This window comes from Strix aluco, chromosome 12, assembly GCF_031877795.1.
Source record: "Strix aluco isolate bStrAlu1 chromosome 12, bStrAlu1.hap1, whole genome shotgun sequence".
NCBI lineage: Eukaryota > Metazoa > Chordata > Aves > Strigiformes > Strigidae > Strix > Strix aluco.
In genome coordinates, this window is record NC_133942.1 from 18,080,175 (window position 1) to 18,104,595 (window position 24,421).

Below are 24,421 nucleotides of genomic sequence, written 5' to 3' on the forward strand. Positions count from 1 at the left end.
CCCTTCCTTACAGTTTTGGGATTCCTTTCCAGTACAGCATTTCCTGAGGCTGGTTTAGTATTTTCACTTCTGGGGTAAAATTTCCCTCTTCTGGCTCCAAAGGAAATTAAGACAGCAAGGACAGCTGGATCAGTTTATGTTGTCTAAAGTTAGCTGAGATGCTGGGAAGTCCTCAGGAGATATACTACCTCCTGGGGCTTTATGCCTCGTTCTCAAGCAAGTTCAGCCACATTCCACCGGTTCAGCCTTTTTAACATACGAAGAGGAAGAGACTACACTAAATACCTTGTATAGCTCAGAAAAAAATGGATCAGAGCTTAGATATTATTTTCTGACGAATCAGTCACTTGAGATTTCTATTGAACAGATGGGGGAAAAAAGCCCAATCTGACCTAATTAAAGAACAAAACCAAATGAAATTGTAATTGAGCAGTTTCTCAGCATCCCACACAACGTGGTGGAATGTAATGTCCCATTGCACTGCAGAATGGAGACACCATGGAATAAATCTAGGTCCTCCAGGCTCCAAGTACAACATTTAAGGGCAGCCACAGAAGGAGACAATCCTTTGCCGAAAGGAGCAGCAGAATTGCTGGGTGCTGCACATCCACCCGCCCATCCCATGTTGTCCACGTGAAGGGGACGTTCTCTACAGTTCACTTGGTGAGCCACAGGACTAATGCTGCAGAGTGGCAGCCAGCAGCTCAGCTCCATCTCCTCGAAGGAGGTCACAGACACCTCCAGGCACATGCTCAACTCCTCAGAGCAATGCAGAGGTTGATGGAAGGGTGACCTAAGCCAAGAGGAAGATTCCTCTTTCTTTCAGAGAGCTTCAGATGTGGCTCCAAGCACCACTGATGTATAATCTCAGCACCAGCCTCCTGAAACGCTCTGCGTTTGGTCACATCTGCATTTCTCTGACATCTTCCAGTGGAAAAGACATGCGGGGTTCACGCAAGAGGTACACAGAGGCATCACTTATGGGACCCCCTGACTCTGCAGGTGCTTAGACATTGCTGATCAGAAGCTAACTGAATGCAAGGAATGCAATAAAAAGCATCCACGTCCTTAAACACCATCACAGAGAGGCTGGTTAAACCCAATTATGTTCAGACCCAGGCAGAAGAGGGCATAAATAATATCCTTAGAAGGTAGGGGACAAGCAAGGGTACAAATGGAATTAATTGCACTTTGCACATGGATAATGCCTTTCTTTTCTTCCGCCTGCTGTGCAGCTTCTCACATGAGCACCAAAAAATCCCAAGAGCATAAACCTACTTCTTAGGGGGACCGGAAACAAGCCAGAAGAATCTTGAGCTTTATCATTTCTAAACTATTTGGAATATGTTTGACACCATACGTACCGGTACAATTGCACCTTGTCAAACAGAGGAACTCTGTAGTGACAATAAATATTAATTCCCTGTGCTGGCTTTCAGCCTCAATCTTACTAGATTGAAATATCTGCCACAGGAACATAAAAAAACCCCTGAAGTAGCAATAAAAGTCAAACAAAAGTGCCAGATCTAGCATCTACCACTGTCTGGTTTATGCTAGTCAAGTAACAGATGTTTCAGGCTGTGCCTTTCAGATGAAATTACACTGATATGCTCATACAATGCAGCAAATCCTGTTACAAATTTGCAGAATATTTATTTCAGGAATAATTCAGGCTCTATTAAAAACTGGATGTGAAACAGAATTACTTGGCTTACAAAGCCTACAGTGCCCCTTTGCCAGTCCAGCAGCACAGCAGCAATGCTGAGATAATATTAAAGATGATCACAGGAAAATTGCACGTCCAGCAATGTCCATTTTCCGTGCTTTTCAGGAGGATTTTGTCCTGCCCACCCATCCTGCATCACTCAATGGCAAAGCCGGCAGTACTCAGCTCTGAGCAAGCTTAGTAGGAGCCTTTGCCATTCATTTCTCCTGCCCAAGGAACACCAAAGGAATGGATGTGAGGATCAGTGTGGGACATTATCTAGTGGTTACCCATCACTCCTGTCTAATGGCTGAGACTTATGTCAGAATCCCGAGTGGATTCACACCCAGGATTCCTATACAGTGATTGCAAGCATGAGATTTTGAGGGTTAAGAGTGACTTTGACTAGGTACATGCCCAGTGCAACGGCACTGTGGAGCTCTGATTTCACATAGACAAGTAAAGGCGATCAGTTGATGTGGATTTGGACCCTAAGCTCTGCGACCAGACAGAGGTGGTTCTTGCTTTTGAAGGCTCTTACACCTCTTCCTTCATCCTATGGAGAAGCACTGCACTGCAAGAGGAGTGGCAGGATACGGCCAAGGGAAATCTGATAGAGGCCGAGCAGCAGCTGGCAAACATCTCGGAACAGGCAGGGCCAGCATCAGGGTCAGTGTTTACAAATAATAAATCATGTGAGCAGTGCTCACACCAATGTTTGGGAAAGAGTCTGCATCGCCAATTTGACCTCCTGCCCAGCTGGATACTATTTATTTATTTATTTATTTTCCTGACGAGAAATATACTGGGGCCCCATGTTGGAAACTGGGAAACTACATAAAAGTAAGCAATGAAATAAAGCTGGAACAATGACCGATTCAGACAGTCTAGGGGGCCTCCTGCACATCGTCCACGTCAAAATTTCCTTATCCCAAAGAACTTCCTGCAAAAAAACACAGGATGCTTTTATTACCGAGTGGGTGGCGTTTGGTACAGCATCCCAATAGGCTGGGGAAGGCGCTGAACCACACGTTATTTCACCGCCACCTTTCCTACGGGACACTGCCAGCAGGAATACAGCTCTGTAGTCTTTTTCACAGTTTAGTCACACGTTTGTATAGATTATACCCTGCCATGCCGACCCTGAAGTATAGAGTTTAACAGGAAGGAAATCAGCTCTTTCTTCCTTCCCCTTTTCTCTGTTTCACTTCATTTCTGCAGCAACATGCCCCTCTCTCCAGACACAGTTATTTTGCAGCGGTGAAGCTCATGCTAATACTAAACACGGAGAGCAAAAGTCAGCTATATCTTAGCAGTATCGCAGCACAGGCTCCCCTGCTCCCTCATCTATTCTCCCTGTCCGGCTTAGCTGATGGCACTGACGCTCAGCACGCCCAGGATGGTTTGCAGAACCGTGGCTGTGATTTCCACGAATCTTAAGGTTTTAAAGATGTGAAATATCAGTAAATAAACTGACCTGGAAGCAAAGCCCAGGTGAGCAGTGGAAAGGCAAAAATAAAGTAAATTTGATCTAGAAATTCCCGAGTTTGGCAGCTACGCCACGCTGAGCCAGCGGCACCGGGAGGTCCGTACCCTGTTCGACCGCAGTTTGAACCCCGGGCAGACGCTGCGTGTTGCCACTACAAGCGCTCGTTACCGGCGGGGCGAGGGCGGCGGCACCGCGCACGGCGGAGCTCGGAGGGGCCCGCTGGGCCGGCGGGAGGAGCGGCGGGGAGGCGCGGGAGGCCGCGGGCCCGGCCGCCCCCGCCGCCCGCGAGCCCCGTCCCCCGGCAGCGGGGCCCCGGCCGCGGGAGGCGGCGCCTCTCGGGGAGGCGGGTCGGGCCGGGCCGGCGCTGCCTTCCGGGGCTCGGCACGGCGGCCGGCGCCGGGCAGGATGCGCTCCGCCGCCCCGCTGCTGCTGCTCTCGGCCTGCCTGCTGCTGCCGCCGCTGCTGCTGCCGGCCGCGCCCGGCGCCCGCGGCAGCCAGGAGCCGGCGGCGGTGAACGGCAGCCGCCTGCCCGCCCCGCCGCCCGCCGCGCCCGGCAACCACAGCGGGGCCCAGCTCAGCCCCGTGCCCGCGCTGCTCCGCGACCTCTCCGCGCTGAAGGCCGCCGTCATCGGGGCCTGCGTCCTCACGGCCGCGCTCATCGCCTGCCTCCTGCTCCGCGTCTTCAGGTAGGGCCCGGCTGGGCCGCGCCGCGCCCTCCCCCGGCAGGTGCCGGCGCCGGCCCGAGGCCTCCGCCCGCGGCCTGGGGGGGCTCCCCGTGGCCTCGGCCGAGGAGGCAGGGGGCGGCCGGGGGGGCTCCGGCCGAGGCAGACGCTCAGCGCTGAGCCCCGTTAGCGGCGCCGCTCCCCGGGGAGGCGGGAAGCCGCGGCGGTACCGAGCTCCGCGCCTCTTGGTGATACTCTGAAAGGCTGACTTCAAGCTCAGCATCCCTAAATGCCTCCTGAAACTCCGGGGGAGTCGCCGGGCCGCCGCCGGCCTCACACCTCGGCGTCTTCCTCCACTTCTGCAGGAAAATAGGGCAGGAGTTGGTTTTCCAGCGGCTTTTTGCAGGCGTGGGCACACAGGCTGGGTCCGCGGCCGTGGCTGGGGGCTGGGGCGGGCGCAGACCGGCCTGTGACGCTCCATCTGGACACACGGACACGCGTGGGCTTTCTGGCTGTGCGGGGGGTGGGTCGCTGCGGTGGGGGCTGCGGGGTCTCCGTCCGTGGAGATCCTCAAAGCCCAAGAGGACAGCGGGCTCCGGGCGGCCCCGCGTGATCTCCAGAGGTCCCGTCCAGCCTCAGCCACGCGTGTCTTGTGCGCCCATGGGATGACACAGGTGCCACCCCTGTAGTAACTCATGCTGGATAAAAACGACAAATCGTCATTTTTTCTTTCAATGGAGCTTAAGCAGATGGGCTTAAGGATGTCCAGCGTGGGCAGAAGTAGGTGTTGGTTTAGACCACAGCCCTGATGTGGCTGGAACTGTGATGTGTAACCAGACTCCCCAGTGTTTCTGTCGGGTGGATGGCTGATGGATGCAAGCGCCCGCTCCCAGCACCGAAGGAAAGAAACTCCCGGTTGCTCGCAGAGCTGAGAGAAGTGCTGGTGAGCAGCAGGAAGCCGGGCAGAGGTTTGCATCTGCTCGGTGTTTGCTTCTTGCCTATTTATCGTGGCGTAACCAGTGCGGGCCAGTTCATTCACTGCCCTTCACGCTGCTGGAGCGGGTTGGTGCTGGCGCCTGCTTGAGTTATCCAGGCAGCTCTTGAAATTCATGTAATGTCTCCCGCTGTGAGAGACACGAGAAAATTAAACTTAGTCCCATTAGAAGGACAGCCTTCTCAGCTTGTTGCCAGAACAGAAGAAAAGCAAATATTAAATCTCTCTTGTTTATTGTTTATCTCAGGGTAGCAGGGAGAGTCCCCATGGTGTACTAGAGGCTGTCTCTGTCTTGTGCAGTCTACAAATAAAAAGTTGTTGCCTGTTTGTACCCAGCTTTGCCAGGAAGATTGCAAACTTTCAGTAGTTAACAGTCATCTGGGGCAGCAGGAAAGAGGAAAGCGCTGGGAGAGTGGAGCAGCTGGCTCTGGGCGGCGGGGAGGAGGTGAGCGCTGTGTCTCAGGTGACAGAAGTAGTTGAACAAGTGGGGTTGGCAAATTCTTCCTTGTTCTGTCTTCAAGCAGCTCCTTCGTATTTACATGATGGCTGCAGCTGAATGCTTTGCTTCTCCTGCTTCTGAATTAATTCTGTGTAGGAAGGGCAGCGTTCACAACAGTAGTATTATAAAGTGTGATCTTAAAGACCAAAATGATAAGAACTGATATTTTCTAAGGAAAGTGATATTTAACTAGATTCTTCGTATGTATTGCAGCAGCTGGCAAAAGACAATGCAAATAAATTTGCTTACTGAAGTGAGGTGGTTCAGGAGAACCCAGTAAAATATCAAAGAGATTTTTTTAAATCCATATAACCAGTTTGCAGCTGTATAAAGTTGTCATGGACAGACACAGCAAAATTTGTAGTAGGTATATGAGCTAGAATTAGGAAGTCTATAACTAAGTGCAGAAGGAAAAACTTAAGTTTCTACTCCTAGTTCTCTCTGATCTTGGAGAGTTTATTTTCTCTGCCTCAGTTTCTTCTGGGTATAAGCGAGACCTTGTGTCAAGAAGACCTGGTGTAAGGCTGAACATTTCTAGCCAAAGAAAGCAAACTGATACCCTTTAAAGACCTTTCCCTATACCGTAATCAGCAAAACCAAGCCCACGTTAAAGTCACCTTGGGAATGATGGATTAATTCTCCCATGCCAAAGTCATTGTTATGCAACTGATCAGAGTTAATGCAGCATAAAGGTACGTGGAAAAACCCGCCCTCTGAGATCTCTCGTATATATTTAATGGAACCTACAAGGAAAACGGAGAATGAAGTTTTCAGCTTCTGCGTTTCTTTATCTGACAAAGCACTTGTTTGTAAACAGTTATCGTAGTTGCAAATGAGATGAGAATACCAACAGGTATGTTTGTGCAGTGTCACACTTGTAGCTGACAACACAGATCGGAGGAGATTCTGTTGCAGAAGAGATAAGGGATTTACCCTCAATAAATGTAAAGCTTTTCTCCATCAGAATAAGAGGTTTGTTCATACTTAGTCAAAAACATTGCAGTTTTTTTTCTGAAGTGTCATGGATTCCTATTAAAGAGATTTTGCTGAAATCCAATCTTTGATTAAACCTTCACTGTGAAATTGCTCTGGGTTGCTGGAAGTAAATTATCCTTTTAGATATGGGTTGTAGAGATGAAATGAACTAGTGAGTGGCCTGATATTCTTGTCACAGGCATTGGATTTATTTTTGTATACATTTTTAGGTTTTTATATATCTCATTTTTACATATTTTTATGTACATATTATTTTCCTTTTTTTTTTTTTGTTTGAGCAGGGATAGATATATTTTTCCAGCTCTGTTTTTAAGACAACGCTCAGAGATTCCTCTTCGTTCCTTTTGGGAATGTTATGCTCTGAATTCATCTGGTAGTCCTGTGATTCAGAATGCGGTATCACCCAAAGTGATCCAAATTTCCTTTCTCTCTGTGACTGCTAGGGACTGTGAAGGCCAGCCAAGACTCTGCTGCTTGTCTGCATGTGGCAAGGCCTAATATGCGATAGTTTGTTTTTTTTTTTTCTCGCGAGCTCAGTTCTGGGCTTACTTTCTTTCTTATACCCCTGGGCACTGCATGCTCCCAAACCAAAACCATTTCCACAACAGACCAAATTTCATGTTATTCTCAGTCAAATGGTTGGGTAGTTTGCATTACCAAGAAACACGGTGTCTTGCGACAGCTCATGAACAGTTAATGCGGCTGAATTCACTCTTTGATCTGTGTTTTGGATTCTGCCTTTTTACCCCCATGTTCTACCTTACTTCTCTTTCCTGGTGCAGCTCAGTTCATTTCATTGCAATACAATTCTTGGGATCAGTTCCCAGGAAACGTAATTTTTCAGATGTGGCTGGCTGTGCTGGTAGACCATATGCCTTCTAGGGAAACTGGGTAAGTTACTTCTGCTCAAATGGGCCAGCTGAATGCAACCCAAAGCTTTAGTTACAGAAAACTGTGTGCTTTAAATGTTTGCTACATGTCTTGACCTGCCCTTGAATGAACAGAACCCAGGCTGGAAAAGGCTCCTATTTTTCTAGATTTTTAGAGAGAAGCTACCTGCTTATTTTGCAACTCGTTGCTTGATTATGTTGCTTGTTGTCCAATTTTGATTTTTTTTTTTCCCCTCAAATACCACTTTAAGCTTAGTCTTCCAGTAATTGCAAAACTGGTATATATTACTGAGATTGAGGAGAGAGGTTCAAGCATATGATCCCAGGATACAAGACCCTTTGTTCTGTGAGCTGGGTGATTGCTCCAGGCCATCCAAGGCTTAACCCTGGAGAGTTTGACTGATTTAAATTTAATTGTATTATAACCAGTACTCCAGCAAAGGCATGACCTCTGCCAGGAACAGGAGAGAAAAACTCACCATTAAAATGACCTTAAATGGAGAAGAAAAATGCCTCAACAAAATAACCAACCTCAGAACATATATTTGCGACCCACATTGAAAGCTCTATTTAAGCTGCATGTAGTTTAGTTAGGGCCACAGAGAATGACAAATGGAACACTTGTCCTGGGTCTCAGAGTAATGTCTTTGGGCAGACTGGAATGTCTTGATGTGAGTGTGACAGCAAATTGGCAGAAGGAAGGGAGAGGGGATCGCTGTCTCATACTGTCTTGGGCTCTTTTCAGCTCTGATGTGAGCAGTCACAACAGAGGATGAATGTTCCTTCTTGTTGTAGGATTCACTGCCTTGAAGAGTTTGGGTAGACAGTAAAAGTTTCTGTAGCTCAGCCCTATAAAACAAGGATGCTTCTCAAGCACATCTCAGATGATACTGGTCTGACTGCACTATAATGTTTAGAAGTACATGCTGGCACTGGTACTGGCCACCAGATGTGAGTGGCTGTATTTTAATTACTTGCAGACATCTGCTTCATTGAACCACAACAATATCCCATTTAGGTGTTCCTGAAGTTATTCCCAGTGGCAGCCTCTGATCCATCCCTCCTATTAGCGCAGTTAAGCAAGGGGACGCTTCTGCTCTTTATGGCCACATATATTCCACCTTAAGGACTTGATTGTTAGAAAACAGCACCATCAGTTTGCTACAGCAAAATGTATATCCAGAAAACATGTGAGAACTTAGCTTCATGGTTTAACTTTGTTGTATACAGCACCGTCCAGAGAGCAGAGATACCCAGACAGATCAAAAGTTGTGAAATATTGCTGATCTAATTCATCAGCTGGTAGTAAGCCTGGAGTTTCCTCAGGTTTATATTTCCATAATTTTTTTAAACTGCTAAAGGAGCCCATTAACAGCAAATAAACTGGTCCCAGTTCCATCCCCAGTAAAACATTGCTGCACTTCTAGGAGGCAGATTGTATCTGGCTTATTCAGACTTCCAGTAAGCACTCTGCTAAGAAGGGGTGGGGGGCTTCTTTGGTTTTTCTTTTTTTTTTCCAGGGGATGGTGGTCTCCCTCTGCATCTCTTGGCAGGAAGTGTTAATGCTAGATAAGAAATGCAGAGACCTCTCTGGGTCAAGAAAAGCATTGTCTTTGAATATCAGCATTCTTGACTAAAATAGATTAGAGGCGTAAATGATATAATGAACTAGTGAGTTGACTTGAGCATTTACTCCACCACATGATGCCTCAGAAAGGAGGATGAAGTGCTGCATATGACTGGTGCTTGACCAAAATAGCCCGCGGTCAAAATACAGAGGCACAAAGTCAGCGATGGAGGACACGGCGCGATGGAGGGCGTACATCTGATTTCTGGTGGACCAGACCCTGCCGTGGTGCGCGGTGCCGCAGGCATTCGAGTCCAAGGGCAGTGCCGGTGAGCGAACACCACTTCATCTACTCTCAATTAAGCGCTGTGCTCACTACGTCCGTTAACAGCAGCGAGTTACTTTTAGTGGGAGCAGCACTGGGTCTAAAGTGAAAGGTTAATATCCCTGGCTGCAGTTAACTTTTTTTTTTCCCTCCTCATGATGATTCAGTGCAAGACTTGTAGCATCCCCTTCTAATTACAGGGGGGTGACTGAAGTCAGACGGCAAAAGCAACCTGTTTTTTTAAGACTAAGACAGTTTTCTGTGCTGAAACACCCCGTACCGCTTCTACCCTGGCTAAACCACTTGGGGAGCATTTCAGTTTGTTATGCAGGGACATACTCTGACCACAGCTTCCAGCACACTTCTTGTTTGCTTTAAAAAAAACCCACACAAAATGAACGTGGCTGGAAAGGAGATCCACTCTTTGCCCATGAGGGCTAACGTGTCCTAATCCTATCCAGGAGGTCTCCAAAGTTCATGAAACATTTGTATTCTGTAGTTCCTGCCCTGTGCTACTCCGCTGACTCTGCTGTCTGTCTGCAAACAAAAGTGCTGCCTGGTCCCAACCGCTGGATAAAGTGCTTTTCCTTTTGCGTGGTCGTCACTGATGACCAGGGATCTACTGAGGTTCAGGGGTTTTAATGTGGAACGGTTTCCTGATGGGCAGGATTATTTTGTGTGCATGTAGCAACACTCCCAAGGCTTTCCTTTAAAGTTAGCTCGGGTAATTTTTCTAGTATTTATGAAGCCTAGGGGAGTCGTTCAAATGAGCAAGTGTGAGAAAATGGAGCACTGAAAAGTACAGATTAATGACAAATTAGCTAGATAATCTGGTGTAGAATTAATTGAGGAAGAAGAGGCAAGGAAAGACCCTATTGCCCTGCCAATGGCAGACAACTGATTGTAACAGCTTAGCCACAAACCAGCAGCAAAACTATCTTCCTTCCTTTTTTAAATGAGTGCTGTGGTTAAGTGAGGGTTGTGGAGGATTAATAGATCACTGTGCAGCGAGTTCTGCTCCAGGTCCTCTTTAAAGAGTAGCCCAGATAGACTAATTAATGGCTGGAGGCTAAAGGGTTCTAGTCTTCTGTTTCTAAAAATACCTATTCTGCAGTAATTGCTTCAAACACTCCAATATTAACTGTTGTAAGATGAACTCCATAGTGCAAGTTATGTTTTCTAATGGAGGGAATAAGGGAGGATGTCTCTCAGGAAAGTGGGCCTGATATGGGTGAACCTATGGAAACCCCCTGGGGACTGCATGTGTAAGGCATAGAGCTAAGGCTGTGCATGGCTGTTCTGACAGGTAGACACAGGTTAGTTTAGGTCTATGTTTAGGCTTCACAGCATGAGTAAATGTTTCTTGTAAAAGCAGTATATTACTTGTAAGATGAGACCTCCCTGCATCACTTTGCTGCTAGGTCTTGGCTGAGAAGCAGAATAATATAGAGAAGTGTTTTCAAAAGGATTTTCAAGTGTTTGGGTTAAGAGTCCTACTGTATTGGATATAAAATTGCTTGTTTCAACAACAGCAGTAATAGAAGAAACCACCCTGTGCTCTACGTGACACAGCGGCACAGATTGCTATAAAGATTAGGTGACAGGAGATGACTTTCTTCTCACTTTTGATGCAACCTTAGCCTTCAGAACAGGGAGGAAATGCAGACTGCTTCATCCCAAGGGCTGGGACCTGTTTGTTCAGCCTTGGACTGTTGCCCAAAAGCCATGCTAGGCAGAGGCACTGAGACTTCCACGTCAGACCTGTTCACTGATTTAAATTTCCTTTACGTTAAGCCTGGAAGGGACCGTTGCGGTGGAGATGCAAGCACAGGGCTTTAGTCCCAGTCTCTCTGTAATGCTCACCCCTTGGTTCTTGCCGCTGTGTAACTCTTTAAAAGGCATCCGTTCTTGATGCAAAAAGGGCAGCGTTGAATCTGCCACACCTTGCATGACATGCCAGGGCAAAACTTCTTGATGGTGAAGGTGTACTCATGACGTGCTGTCCGCTCGGAGCGGTAGCTGTGATTACCAAAAATTAGGGGCTGCTTGCTTGTGCCTGCACCAGCTCCCTTCTCATGCTTGGCAGTTGCCAGTTTTGTTTTATAAAAGGTGAAGGGAGAAATTCTGCAGTTGGTTAACCAGAAACATCCACTTTTCTTCCCGAAGGCAAGCTGTACACATCAGCACCTTCTTTAATGTATAATCACAAAACTGGATTCATGCATGAGCAGTGTGACCCTCCTAATATGCATGAAAGTAGGTGAAATGAAAAGAAGGCACACAATTCAAGCTAGAGGCAAAGAATTAGTTGAAAAGCCACACACCAAGTGTTTGTTAATTGAAAGTAAGTGTTAGAAAATTGGTCTCAACTGTGGGACATGCAGGTGCTTGAGCATCTCCATTTCAAAGGATAGTAAGGCTGGCATCTATAGGAGGAGAGGTGGTAGGTACAGATAGCTTCTGACAGTAGTTGATTATTTTTCATAGCACCTACACAGCATAGAGAATGAAACTTTTTAGGCAAGGCTCAAGGTTGTTGGTCTGGGAGTCCTGAGCTTGGCCTGATAGCAAGGAAAGAGAGCAGGCTGTTTGTATGCAAACATCACCACCCCTTTGCTCCTAATCCTGCCTAGAATGTTCCTTTGTCTCAGATGGGCTTAACCTGGGCTTTCTCATCTAAACATGTTCACTAAAGCATTGGCTGCTTCAGCTGATCAAGCCCACGTCTCCATTATTGAGAGTGGCAGCAGGAGGACGCAGTGGGCTGCTGCGCTCATACGCCTGCCCTGGATGCCAGAGGATCTCTGGTTTGTCAGCGGCTCAAGAGTGACGCTGATCTGGATTGCAGTTGACGAGAAACTGTGCTCTGTGTTGATGGCACCGACGGTGGCCTTGGAAAGGCAGCAGGAGGGGATGGAGGCTGGCTCCGCAGCCTTCGTGTCTGGAGAGGGTTGAATCAAACAGGGCAGTGATCCAGTGTTGGTGGGAACAGCTTCAGCCTCTCCAAGGAATACTGTATAAAGATGATCCTTCCCTTCCCATCTCTGTGTTTCAGGTCTGGCAAGAGGATTAAGAAGACCAGGAAGTACGATATTATCACCACTCCAGCCGAGCGGGTAGAAATGGCTCCTCTGAATGAAGAAGATGATGAGGATGAAGACTCAACAGTGTTTGATGTGAAATACAGGTACTGCTTCGAGCCCGTCCGGTTAGGCTTGCTCACTGAGCTCTTGTTAGTGAAGACAGCTCTTTTTTCCTCTGCTGGGCCAGCTTGGCAGAGGTGAGGCAGTCACAGACTCCCTTTCACTTTGCCCAGGCATTATCACTTTCCTTTGCAGCCCCTCTGCCTGTTCTCAGCACACATTGCTCTGTACTCTCCTGCTCTTGTAATAACCGTGTCGCTACCCCTAGGCTGTCTGCCCTCCTCTTTCCATCTGCAGAGCAGTGCAACGGGGTACACGTGCCCCAAACAGCTAGCAAGGTTTAACAGACTGAACTTCCCCTCTCTGGCAGCTGTTGGCAGTTGTTCCTGTGTGCTCTTGGTGTCTGTGCACGCACTGGATGGAGAGCTGTGGGTCAAGAGCTGCTTTCCCAGGCCCTGCCGGTGCCATGAGCCTGGGGGGAAAATTATGGTGAATCTCCACCAACCTCTGGGTTTGTACCAGAGTGCTCTCCTATTGCTCTGTGGCAGAGAGAGGACTGTGGTCTCTTGCTGATGTTGGTAGCAGTTATCCCTTAGCAACGAACTTTCCTTAAATGTGTGTGTCTGTTTGAGATAGAAGTGGTGTGACAACCCAAAACTTTTGGTGCCTATTCTGGGCCTGAGATTTATAGCAACCACTCAGCACATAAAGATGCTGCGCATTGATTTATGGCATCAGGATATCTGCACCTCTTATTTTTATTTGCATCAAGCCATTCACATTGTTTGTGCTGCCTTCTCAACCAAATAAGGCCTACTCTAAAATCTGTCTCGCTTTGGCTGAAATAAGCTTTCCTAATTACAAAAACACAGATCTTGACAACTCCTAACTGGAGATTTTACAGACTTTACTCATGTTGCCCATCTCCTAACTTTGGAAAGGGGGAACAACACATTTACTCTAGGCACATGTGTACCAGCATCTAAAAGACATACCACTGCATGCTCTGCTGGTTGTTTTCAAAATAACTGCTTTAGTTCTCTATAAAAGTCAGGCAATAATTGGAAGCCATGAGACAATGAAGGGTGTGAGTCATGCCTTTATGTGTAAATAATTAGTTCTTGAATTAGAAGACTTGCCTGACTGTTGCCATTCTCTGTGGCTGTCCTGTGTTTGCTCTAATAATTTCAGCTTGTGCAGTTTTTACTTTGGGACTGAGCTTTGTTAAGTCCCAGAGTGCAGAGATCTGTGTCGCCTTGGCCTACATTAACAGCCCGTGTCTCTTGCCCCTCTTCCTCTTATGTAAACTCTTGGTAGCAGGATCAGAGGGGTTTTCCAAAGAGTGAGAACAGAAGATTCTCAATCATGGCAGTGCTTCAGGATAGGATGTCTAATAGTAAAATGCCGGATGAACAAAGAAGAGAGCTTGCTGGAAACCGTCTGACTCATGAGAGCTGTAGTCGTGTTATCTGACATTGCTTCCCCGGAGCACACACTGTGCTGATGCTTTCACAAAAGTTACTCGCGCTTTGTGGGTTCCTTAGCAGTACAAATGGCTCTTTGCCTTGTGTGATGCTCTGTTCGGAGACTGTAGGGCTTTTTGGGTCTTGGCCAACCAGTCCTCTCTTCAGCTGTGGGAATTCCTCCTTTCTGCCACAGTGCAACGGCTATTAAATTCCAAATTCCACATTTTCTGAAGTCCTTGCTGTTTCAGACATACATTTGTTTAGCTCAGACAGAGCTGCCTCAGTTAAGAGGGGGAGATCATCTTGCAGAAAACCCGGTAGCAGTACTGATGTGGGGAAAGTTTCTTTGAGGATCCATGTGCTGTAAAAGGTATCAAGCTTTCTGGTTCCTTTGTGCAGCTTGGAGACTGCATCCCCAAACAGTTCTTATCTCCTGTCACCAGTGAAGACACTTCTTTGCAAATCTGAATTGCTGAGTTTGACCACTGACATCCCCATTAAACCAGTCAGGAGGTTCTTCATAGGTGCTTCTGTTCAGATGGGAAGAGAGGGCTAGAGCTGCTGAAGGGGCACCTCAGACATGCCCACAGTAAGTCAGTAAACTAACTTCTAACAGGTCTTCTGTTGGGGTTCCTTCCCTAGCCCCTGCCCAAATTGGCATTCAGGAAATAGTTACCTCATCAAAGGCTTCCTTTGTTTTTTGCAGCTGGGTGCAGATTCCAGGAAGACAGGGGAAGGAGAGGTAACTTCATCGCTCTCTGTGGTTAATGGGAGTTACAAATACATGCAGGTAGCTACACAACTGGAGAGATAGGTTTGTTTTGGATATTCAGCAAGTGCCTACAGCTTTAAAAGGGCCTTCGTTAATTGCTAAGCCAGGAAAACTACTTCCCCTCTCCATTATCTCAGAAAAAATAATTAAAATGTGCAGATGCATCAGGTGAACTTGCAGAGGTGTCACGAGGGCTGATGCATAAGGAATGGGGTGATACTGCTGCTTCAGCTTGTTAGCCAACTAAAGCAACATGTCATGAGGTCCAGCAGCCTGGACGCAGTTGTGATGGGGACAGAGGAGTGACAGGTGTCTCCTGGCAGGTACCCACAGGCTAAAATATTCCGCACTCTCTCTTTTATCTATTTATTTTTAAATTCAAATGAAGGTGCATCCTTGCCAGCAGTCAGTATCAATTGTGGCGGCTGCTCGGGTTTGTTCAGGCAGCCTCCTAGCAGCAGGGCTTACTTGGCTTATGGCACGACAGACTTCTGGCCTCTCTGGGTGAGGGGATTTTGGCCAAGTGCTGCTTTGACAGTACCATTACTGGGACTGCTTTCAGAGAGGCTAAACCTCATGCAGCCCTGTGCTGCAGCACGATCCACTGGTGCAGCGCCACGTCTGGCAAGAGTCATTATTCTGATTTCTTTAATTCTTTATTTCTTTGCAACATGCTGGTACTGAAAGATATGCCTAGGGTTGGACTGCTCATTTTTCAGTGTTGTAACATATGTGCTGCCATATCTACATCAGAAACCAACTTTCCATAGCTGTTTAAACCTAGAATTTTCAAAGTCTCCCTGGCTCCTGAATATCACAGAAAATTAAGTAGAATCTTTTGTCGTGTTCATTTTTGATATAACAACTGTGAAACTATGGACAAAACGGTCCATTTTCCATAAAGTAATGATTTGCAATGGTGTTGGCTCAGTGCTTTCCACTAGAAAGGCACCAAAAGTGTTTTTAAAATACAGGCTTCTGAGAAAACATGGGATTGGAGTGAAAAGGTAACCAGTTTTCCAAAGAGCAACTCAGCAGGGACATGTTGGCTGTGAAGGACTATAAGCGTTATTCAATTCAGATGTTACTTATATGTACTGTAAGACAATCCTATGCTTTCAGATCTCTGGGGTTACCACCAGCATGGCGGTAGGGAAAAATGTGAAGAGCTGGCCTGCGGTGCCATGACATTAGGTACCTCCTGTGCATAATAGTAGGTACATTGCCCCAATATTAACTTACTCTGACTGATATGCAGGTCATAAATAGAATCATGTTTTGGGTTTGTAGCATAAGTCTTTGCTGAGGATGATGTGGGTAGGCTCTGGGTGGTTTGTTTGAGGTTCCCTCCCATCACTGAAGTATCTGTACTGGCGCTTGCATCTGTGTTTGGGGGAGTAATTGAGATTCTGTGCTGTCTACCCCACGTAATGCAAACAGCACTCTAATTAAAAGGCAGTTGGTGTCTAGCAGCAACAGGGGAGAAGCAACATATACCTCTCCAATTGTTCTCGTGCCATTAATTTTCTTTTCTTTAATGCTTTGTCCTTGTGCGTATTTGTTTCCAGTCTTACGTGAGGCATCAAAGAACAGCACAGTGTAAATTGGGCTGCTGGATGAAGGTTGTTACTTTTTAAATTTTTTTTTTTTCAGGAAGCTAAGGTTTTGGGCTCCCGGTAGATCCCACCCCGCACTTCCCTTGGGCTGTGGAGCAATGAGAAGTAACCACCTTCCTCCTGTAAAGCAGACTAATGAGGCCACTTCAAAATCTTAACCAAACACAGTCCTTTCTGTGGATGCAAAAGCCACCCACTGCCTGCCTCTGATAAATGCAGAAGCGTGCATGTGCCGGATTAGATACCTGCTTTGCGATCTCATTTCAGTAGCCGGGAAGCAGTTCTGTCAATGGCCTCTCTAATCCTGCAAGCACAATTTCTGTGTGGCAGGAGTCTGAAAGTGTAAATCAAAGATTGTCACAGAGCAAAGGTGTCATATCACTTAGACGTTAACACCTCCCTGAAAAGCTTCATGGAAACCATTTTTTTTTAATATGGAGGATGGTTTTCTGTATGTATTTGGCATTGAAAGAGGCCAAATTGGATAAGAAGCTCAGGAATTGTTCTGAAATTATTATAGAGCTACACAAAGAAAGCAAACCAAACATGGAAGGAGTGTTTGTTTCTTGATCACCAGTTCTATCTGTGCTGCTGAAGGCCGAATGGTATCCCTGTCTAATTGATTTTTGGACCATATGAACTGTATTGGTCATTATTTTCCAGATGTCAGATATTTTTTCATTTTTTATGACGGGATTACACTTGCTGCACATCTTGGAAAATGAGTTAGTGAAAAGCTAAATCCCATCCTCCAAGTGTGCTCCTTCTCATCACAACAATAGATCTTGATTTTAAGATTTCCCTCTCCTCTTTGCTCCTTTAGCATTTTCTTTCAAGAAGACAAGGGCGAGCTGTGCAGGTCTCATGATCTTCTATTTGATGGAGCTAAGCCATTGATTGGTCAGGCAGTTGGCACTGTGTGATACTTGAGAAGAGAGGAGCAAAGTAATGTAGGTTACAGGCAAATGTCCCTGACAAACTGGTGTTAGTGTCCATCCCCCATCACAGAGCGCTCTGCTTGTTTTGTGTAATAAAAGAGGGTAAAACAGCTGCAAAAAGAACAAGTTTCTGAAAAGGTAAATAAAATTGTTAGCTTATTAAGCTTATTAACTCTAGCATAGCTCATTGGGGGATTTCTTGTCAGCCTCAATAGAAAACTGAAAACAAGTACTGAACAAATTCTGTGGCGCCTTGCACATGAAAGGCTTTGAAAGCACTTCAGTAATCTGGGATATCAGCAGTGTCTCCTCTCCCTGCTGACTTGCAGCTGTTGGAGGCAGTGTGTTCAGCTCTTGCTAGGCTTGCTGAGCCCAGCTGGGTGAATTTCACAGCCGTCCCCACAGAGCATTTTGAGTCTGGGGTGATATGTGCCATGTGAGAGCCTGGAGCTGGGGAAGAACTTGGAGTTTAAATGCTAGAGCTGGAATTGTCCCAGTCCCAATGTCAGGCTCCTAAATAAGTACTGAAAGACAGTTTGTCTTGGGGTGGATTGAAGCCTCCATCCTTTGTGTCAGCTAAGTGAAATTCCTCAGTTTGTTTTCCACATGGATTGTCATTTTTCCCTGTAACAGTAGCAGCACCAGCAAAACGCAGAAGCAATTTAGGAGTGCATCTTCCTAAGTGCTCTTGAAAGCAGAAAGATTTATGTGTAAAGAGCAATGGCAGACAGAGGAAAGAGGACAGGAACATTTATTCCACCATCATGGGACTAAGGGGCTTTAGAGAGCTTGCAGGATGTTTTAGAGGAAAGATGTACCACGTGTAAAGGCTGGATTCTTGATTCATCCCTATTTCAGGTGCCGATAGCATTGAACTGTTTGAAAAACGTCTTCATCACAGTTGCAGGGCTCAGCCTTTGATGTGCCCGAGTCTTCTGGGAGTCTCCGTGAAATATGAGTGTTACACTGTTGGTGTCTTCTCTTTGAATACGTCCTTCCCAGATCCTGACTGTGTGTGCAGCTCTGAATGGAGCATGGTATTGTCTGCTTGTTACAGCAAGGTGTTGACTCTCAAGGGAGCAGCTCTAATGGATTTTTTGCCAGTGAAAGCTGCAGGCTATTCTGGATGATGCTAGGTGAATTGTGCTGGGTTTTGTAGCAGCTTAATTTATTTTTTTTTTCCAGCCGGCAGCAGTGACAAGTTGTGTATAAATGGAGGGGTATCATTTATCCTCATCTGAAGTGGGTACAAATCACTAACACAGTCAGCTGCTTACTGTAAATACAACAAATTGTCAAAGCTTTGGTGCTGCTGTTAAGGATTTCTCATGGGTCCACAGCAGGGAAGGAAAGAAATGGTCAAAAAGCAATTTTTGTTTGGTTTTTGAAGGCCAGGTTCTTTCCTCATGCGGCTGTAACCATTGTCCACATTCTGCAGACTTGTTCAGTTGATTATACACTGACAGTGCAGTCCTACGGGAGGGCTCTCACCTCCTTCATGGAGTGTAACAAGTTCCTATTAAAACTTTTTTTTTTAAAAAAACTCTGAACCAGTTAAAGCAGTAGGGTGTCAGGAGGAGAAACCATAACAAGGAGGATAGTCCATGTGTGTTGGTTAGTAAAGGACTGCGCTGGTGTGAAAAAAGCTGTGAGGTCCAAGATGCTGTTTCAAGTGCAGCCCTCTGTGCACGCTCCCTTCTCTGGCCTGCATGGTGGCTGGTCACAGGGCCTTCCAGCATCTGGGGTTTGCCTGATATAACTCTACTTTTTTCTTTGCTTGGTCTAGCTTCTCCTGGCATGGTGTTAACATCACATCAGTGCCCAATGTCACCGTAGAAATCAGCTGCTGGAGGGAACTGATGGCAGTCACAGTGAATAATGCTGCCTTTTTCTTTGTGGCTTTTTGAATTGTTTTTTCCACTTTGCACTTGGGTTCTCATCTCTGCCTGTGAGCTATTTAGTTGCAAATCTACAGCTGTACTAATTCTTTCTGCTTTCCAGGTAAAGCAGCTCCATGGAGACTTAGTGCCCTGCAAAATGTCATTCTGCTGTTGAGGGACCTGCTGAAGCCATAACTGTGAAAGGGGAGGCTTTCATCTCTGCAGCATTACAACCAAACCAACCAAACCTCCTCGAGGTGCTGTTTCTACAGCAGGCTATGGATCTTCTGACCAAAACGTCACCATTCGGTTCCCTGGTTTCCAAACTGCTGTGTTGGAATGACCAGAGTTCCTCTTTGCAAACCCAGCTCTCTCTTGCTTCAGGAGGGCTGCGGTGTCACTAAAGCATGACAAGATGCAGCCCCGTGTACCGATTTGCAGCTCATTATGGTCTAAATAAGTTTTGCAGAAGGAAGAGACAAGGAAGACTGAACCAAGCTGCCCCAAGGACTTATTTTCTAAAATCCTAATTCAATGCTTCAGTCACTGTTAAACTTTGGTCATTGTTAAACAGATTACATGTTTAAAAAAAATAATCAAGAAATGTATTTTTTTGGCCTTACAGAGGTGACTTACAACTTTAGGTGGTAAAAATGTAAGCCATGCTGAAATACCATGCTGTATGTTTAGTGTAGGATTTTTTGGGGGGAGGGAGTGAGAGGTTGATTCATGTCTTGACTTGCTACTGATTTTTTTTTTATTTTTAGAACAACAATTGCACTAAGCTTTCATGATGACATTCTCATTGTCCCAAGGAGCTCTGGTCAGACCAACTTCAATAAATGAGACCATGGGGAAATAGGAAGAATCGGGCATGCCCTAAACTACAACAGTCTTGGATTAAAGAAGATATATTTTTGTAATTTTCTGCCCTTTCACAGGGAGTAAAAACAGTGTTTTGTACTGTCCTGTGCTGACTTGTAACTTGTCTACAATTCATCTGTATTACCTTTTTTCTAAGCAAAATAAGTCCTCATGTGGAATGATTAGATTGCAGAAAGAACACACCTTACTTTTCATGGAAGCTTCATGTAAGTGATCTTAATCTGTATCAAACTGGAAATTTTCCCCTACCACCTGCTTGACAAATCCCATTTAACTCAAGGATGCATTTTTAACCATCACTCCCTGCTGTGCTTTGTGCTGCAGAGGTCAGAGCTGTGGGATGACACTATGAGAATTAGATTGCTGCATCTGGTTAGATTGGGTTTAGGAGACCGCAAGCATGTACTCTTTCCAGCCTCTCGTTATAAAGGGCAAGCCTAACTGGTTTAGTTTCTTTACTTTGTGGTTTTCCGTTAAAGTAACCACAGAGGCAGTTCAGACTTTACTGTTTACTTCACCCCTCAACACCTTTTATTTTGGGTTTTTAAGCTGGCTAGAACCTTGCTTTTCTTGGGGAGCGTATGTTTTCCAGTTGTTTTAGGATTGTCCCACTGTTTGCTTGACCCTCTACTAGCCGCCTGCAGTTACAACCCCTCGAGGAGCTGCAGAGTTTCTGGCAAAGCCATCAGTGTTGCAGCGAGCTGCCAGTTTTGGGGTTGGGTGGTTTTTTTTTTTTTTTTTTGAAGGCCTGTTGGGGTTTGGGGCTTGCTGAGAGCACTGAACTGCTTTGTCATGATACCGTGACCTACGCCAGTTCTGCGCAGTTCCCTTGGGCCCTGCAGTCAGGAAAAGGAGGTGAAGGGGAATTTCTTTTTTTTTCCTTCCCAGCAGCCTTGTACTTCCATCAAAGAAGCTCCCATAACACAGCTTGCTTTCCCTTGCTGTGACTCAGCAAAGGCTTTGCAAACAGCCCGCTTAGCATGGATGGAAAAGTCCCACAGCAGACTGTTGGCTTAATATTAGTCATCAAGGCAATATAAAAATGCTATGTTACTTTCATTCATGGAATGAGTTTGAGTCATTCCGTATTACTGTTACTAAGCAATATTTAACATGTCAGCTGCGAGGTGAGGATGGGGCCAAGCAGGTTGTGTTCTGGCTGGTAGGAATCGCGGGCACCAGTAGGTTGAATGAGGCTGCGGGTTGAGATAAGATCTGGGGTTCTTCCCCTGCCTAGGTAAAACAGGTTTCAGACTTAGTCTGAATGATTCTGAAGGAAATACTTTGTCTTTTTAGGACTAAAGTACTTTGAAGACCAGGAATTGAACTTCTTAGGCAGACTGAGTCCTTTTGAAGTCAGAGAAGTGACGATGCTGAGAGAGGAGAGAGAGGTTAAAAGCTTCTGTCTGCATTTGTGGAAGGAGGCGATGGAGTGAAGTGGCTGCCCTGTCTGAGCAGACACCATGGCAACATGTTCATGTCCACTCCTCTGCCAAACTCATTAAGCTGAGCATCATGTGCTCTGGATGAGTGGTGGAGAGGGAATGCAAACCTTCTCTTTGAACAAAAGAAAGGCGAGACCAAGTTATGTAGGAGAGAGATGAGAGGAAAAGGTGCATAAAGGACACTTCTTTTTAAGGGTGAGTCAGTTCTTGAAATCAGGAGTTTTTCCAACAACTTCAGGTCACTTGCTGATTTAGGCTGGCAAAGGCCATTCTCTCCCCTTGCTTGTGGCTAAAAAATCCCACCGTTTCCGTAACGTGGCCAAATCTCAATGGTGGACAGGGACCAGCTGTTTGAGATGTTGAAGATGGAGGTGCTCAACTGCTCCTTGAGGAGGTCCCAAACCGTGTGCCGTAAGCTCAAAGTGCTGATAGGGAAGCAGCAGCTGCTTGGTGGAAATAGAAGGCCAACCTCACCAGTTGCTCAAGGTCATGAAAATAATCTGAACGCTTTGTTTGATACTCAATTGCTGTTGCAAATGTGAGGCAATGTTTACCTCTACAGAAGTTGCTGTATGTGATTTAAAGTGTCTGGTTAAATATTCTATAGCTATATTTAGTTAAGATTTTAAGAGCACTTGATGTGACTCATCTAATAGTATATATATGAATATTTTTTTAATGGTAGGAATTAGTTTTAATAATTTGAACTGTTTGGTTCAGGTAGTTCTAGGAGTTCATCAGAGAAGAAATAGCCATTAACCACTACATGAGTGTTTTACCTTAATGTTCCGTGTATCTTAACACTACAGATTTAATCTGATTGTGACTGTAATGTGTCTTAGTATCTGCTGCTATTTTGTGTTGCATAGTCAAAACTTGCTTTGTTCAAGAGCGGTTTTAGAGGTGTTTTTTTTTGTTACAGAAAATGGAAAAGAGAAACGTTATTACAGATGTCTGCCTGTAGCTTGCTCACTACTTACAAAATCTACCAACTAGTAGCAGAGTCAAACAGAGCAAGCAAATTAGACGCTTTCCTATTTGTGCTTGCTGTGCTGTGGAGGAAAAGCCCTGCACAGTATTGCAGCTTCTTTAACTCCAACCACAGCCCTGTCACCGGAGATTACATTTGAGAAGCCTGAAGTTGGTGTGCCATGCTTGCCTGCAGAATTAAGTCAGAAGTACACAGATAGCTTTGTATTCGGGTTTTTTTGCTTTTTTGTTTTTTTGCTTTTTTGTTTTTTTGCTTTTTCCTCCTGGAAGATGTGGAGATGATTGCCAACGCTTGTTTAGTACACTAACTTGTGCTATCCTAATGCTTATCTTAAGCCCAGACTGGCTTGGAGAAGTCTGCAAGCACTAATGAAGCTTGAACACACAAGCGCTAAAGCATTCGAAAGTTTTGTTCGGAGCTGTTCCCTCTGATCCACTGTACGTGGTATAATCTCTGCAGGGTGGCAGGCTATGGTTTTCATTAAGAGTTTTTTCTTTTGTTAGATGAGTTGCTGCTGCTGCAGTTTTTGTGTGAGGAGTTATCAGGACCATGCATTTTGTTTTGTGCAATTGCTTGAACTTTTTTTAAACAAATGTTTAAGAGAATTTGTCCTTGTGACCAAAGCTTCTTTTTAAGAAAAAATTGGTAAAACAAGTTTGAATGGACTTCTCATGTTTCAGTAGAAACTGCCATCATTAAACATGTTCTTGAAATCTCCCTTGTGTTGTGTGTTATGTTTAAGGAGGGTAGGGGAAAGGGGCTGTTGCTTGTTGAAGTTTGGTGAATTTGAGAGTGCCTTGCATGATCCCCCCTTAGAGGGCTACAAGTCCCTTTGTCCTGTGACCCTGAACAGAGCGTGACAAGGGGGGGAAATGGTTTTACCAGCATGGTATAGGAATATGTTTAATCACACAAAGTCTCCATCAACCATCAAGAAGCTAGGCTTTTATCTGGATTCAAAAGGCAAAAACCTCTGCAAAAGGGAAGATACCTCAGTACCTTTGACTGTTCCTTGGAGCCCACAGACTGTAGACCTGTTGTCACAGACTCCAAGCCCAGCTGAGTGGGCCGAGCCATGTCCCCTCCCTGGGGTGGCCAGGCCACACCACAGCTGTTAAGAAGACTTCCTTTCACTTCTGTCTTGCTTGACCAAGTTCCCTGTCTCTGAAGCGATTTTGCTTTGTGTCTTTCAGGGCGTGGTTTGATGCTGAAGTGCTGAAGATAAGGATCAGGGCAATCTGAGGCTTGTTTGTTTGTTGCTGCACATGTTTTAGCAGTATTCTCAAGGCTGTTTTCCTCTTGCACTGTTTTTACAAGGAGTGCTGACCCTGGAGCAGCCACAGGACAGATTGATCCTGTACCCTGTGCATGAATCAGCTCTGCCTCTCTCCTCTCCCACATACCATGTGATTGCTCATGCCTTGATCTTCATCTCTTCAGTAATAGTCTAAGAGTAATTCAGTGCTGCAGACAAAAGGCAGCTGCTGTCCAGCTGATGCTTTTAAATTATGTTCTGACAGTAAGGTAAAGCTTAATCTAATTCAAAATGCTTAACAAAATGCTATTAGGCCTCAGCCACGAGCCAGCTGTTGTGCAGCAAAGCTGGTTTGCGTAGGAAGTTCAAGACCCATCAAGGTGAACCCCAGCCTAACGCTGAGCTGTGGCTAAACAGGACAGGCTCCTCTTAGCATAGGCTGCAGAAGTGAAGATGCCATGTGATGGAAAAGCAGCAGCTACAATCTCTGGGTGTCCTTACCTTTCTGATGAGGTCTCAAGTGGAAGATGAGCAAATGACCAAAAATCTGGTGTGAATTATTAGCTAAATAAGAGCTGAAAAGGTAGAACTTGAAGGTGATTGCAGCTGGGGCTCTGCTCGGAAAGGACAAGGCTCAGTTTAGGCCTTTCTGAATTTTGACATGGGGGAAGCCTGATGCTACAACTAAGTTCTTGCACAACAATGATTTTCTCAGACACATCTTCAGATATATGTTTTTTTAAAAATGGATCCTGCTAAAGCATTATTTCTCCAATATCTGGAAGAGTTCTGCATGGGCCACAGTATAACATGACTTCCCCTCTCTCCTGTAAGTGGCTGTTGTCACCTTCATACAAGCTGCTGCTCTTATTAGCAAGTCTATGCGTAAGTGTGAGGTTAACT

The 24,421-nt window shown here is 45.7% G+C and overlaps 1 protein-coding gene across 2 annotated transcripts; it reads left to right on the forward strand.

Annotated features, from left to right (window-relative positions):
- Positions 1-1,599: 1,599 nt before the first annotated feature.
- On the forward strand, positions 1,600-22,980 carry FAM174B (family with sequence similarity 174 member B). Of its 2 annotated transcripts, none has more exons than XM_074837332.1 (3): positions 1,600-3,880; positions 12,183-12,314; positions 19,064-22,980. In XM_074837332.1, exons 1-3 carry the CDS (start codon positions 3,600-3,602, stop codon positions 19,065-19,067), a joined length of 417 nt encoding a protein of 138 aa, XP_074693433.1. In that variant the 5' UTR covers positions 1,600-3,599; the 3' UTR covers positions 19,068-22,980. The 2 variants fall into 2 exon arrangements, with proteins under 2 accessions (XP_074693433.1, XP_074693432.1); XM_074837331.1 differs by having other exon boundaries at positions 19,710-22,980.
- Positions 22,981-24,421: the final 1,441 nt, after the last annotated feature.

What these genes read in the sequence shown, in the direction of transcription:
- FAM174B (XM_074837331.1), top strand. Translation starts at nt 3,600, where the DNA reads ATGCGCTCCGCCGCCCCGCTGCTGCTGCTCTCGGCCTGCCTGCTGCTG. An exon ending in CTCCTGCTCCGCGTCTTCAG is followed by an intron (nt 3,881 to 12,182) that starts GTAGGGCCCGGC and finishes TCTGTGTTTCAG; the next exon opens with GTCTGGCAAGAGGATTAAGA. An exon ending in GTGTTTGATGTGAAATACAG is followed by an intron (nt 12,315 to 19,709) that starts GTACTGCTTCGA and finishes TTTTATTTTTAG; the next exon opens with AACAACAATTGCACTAAGCT.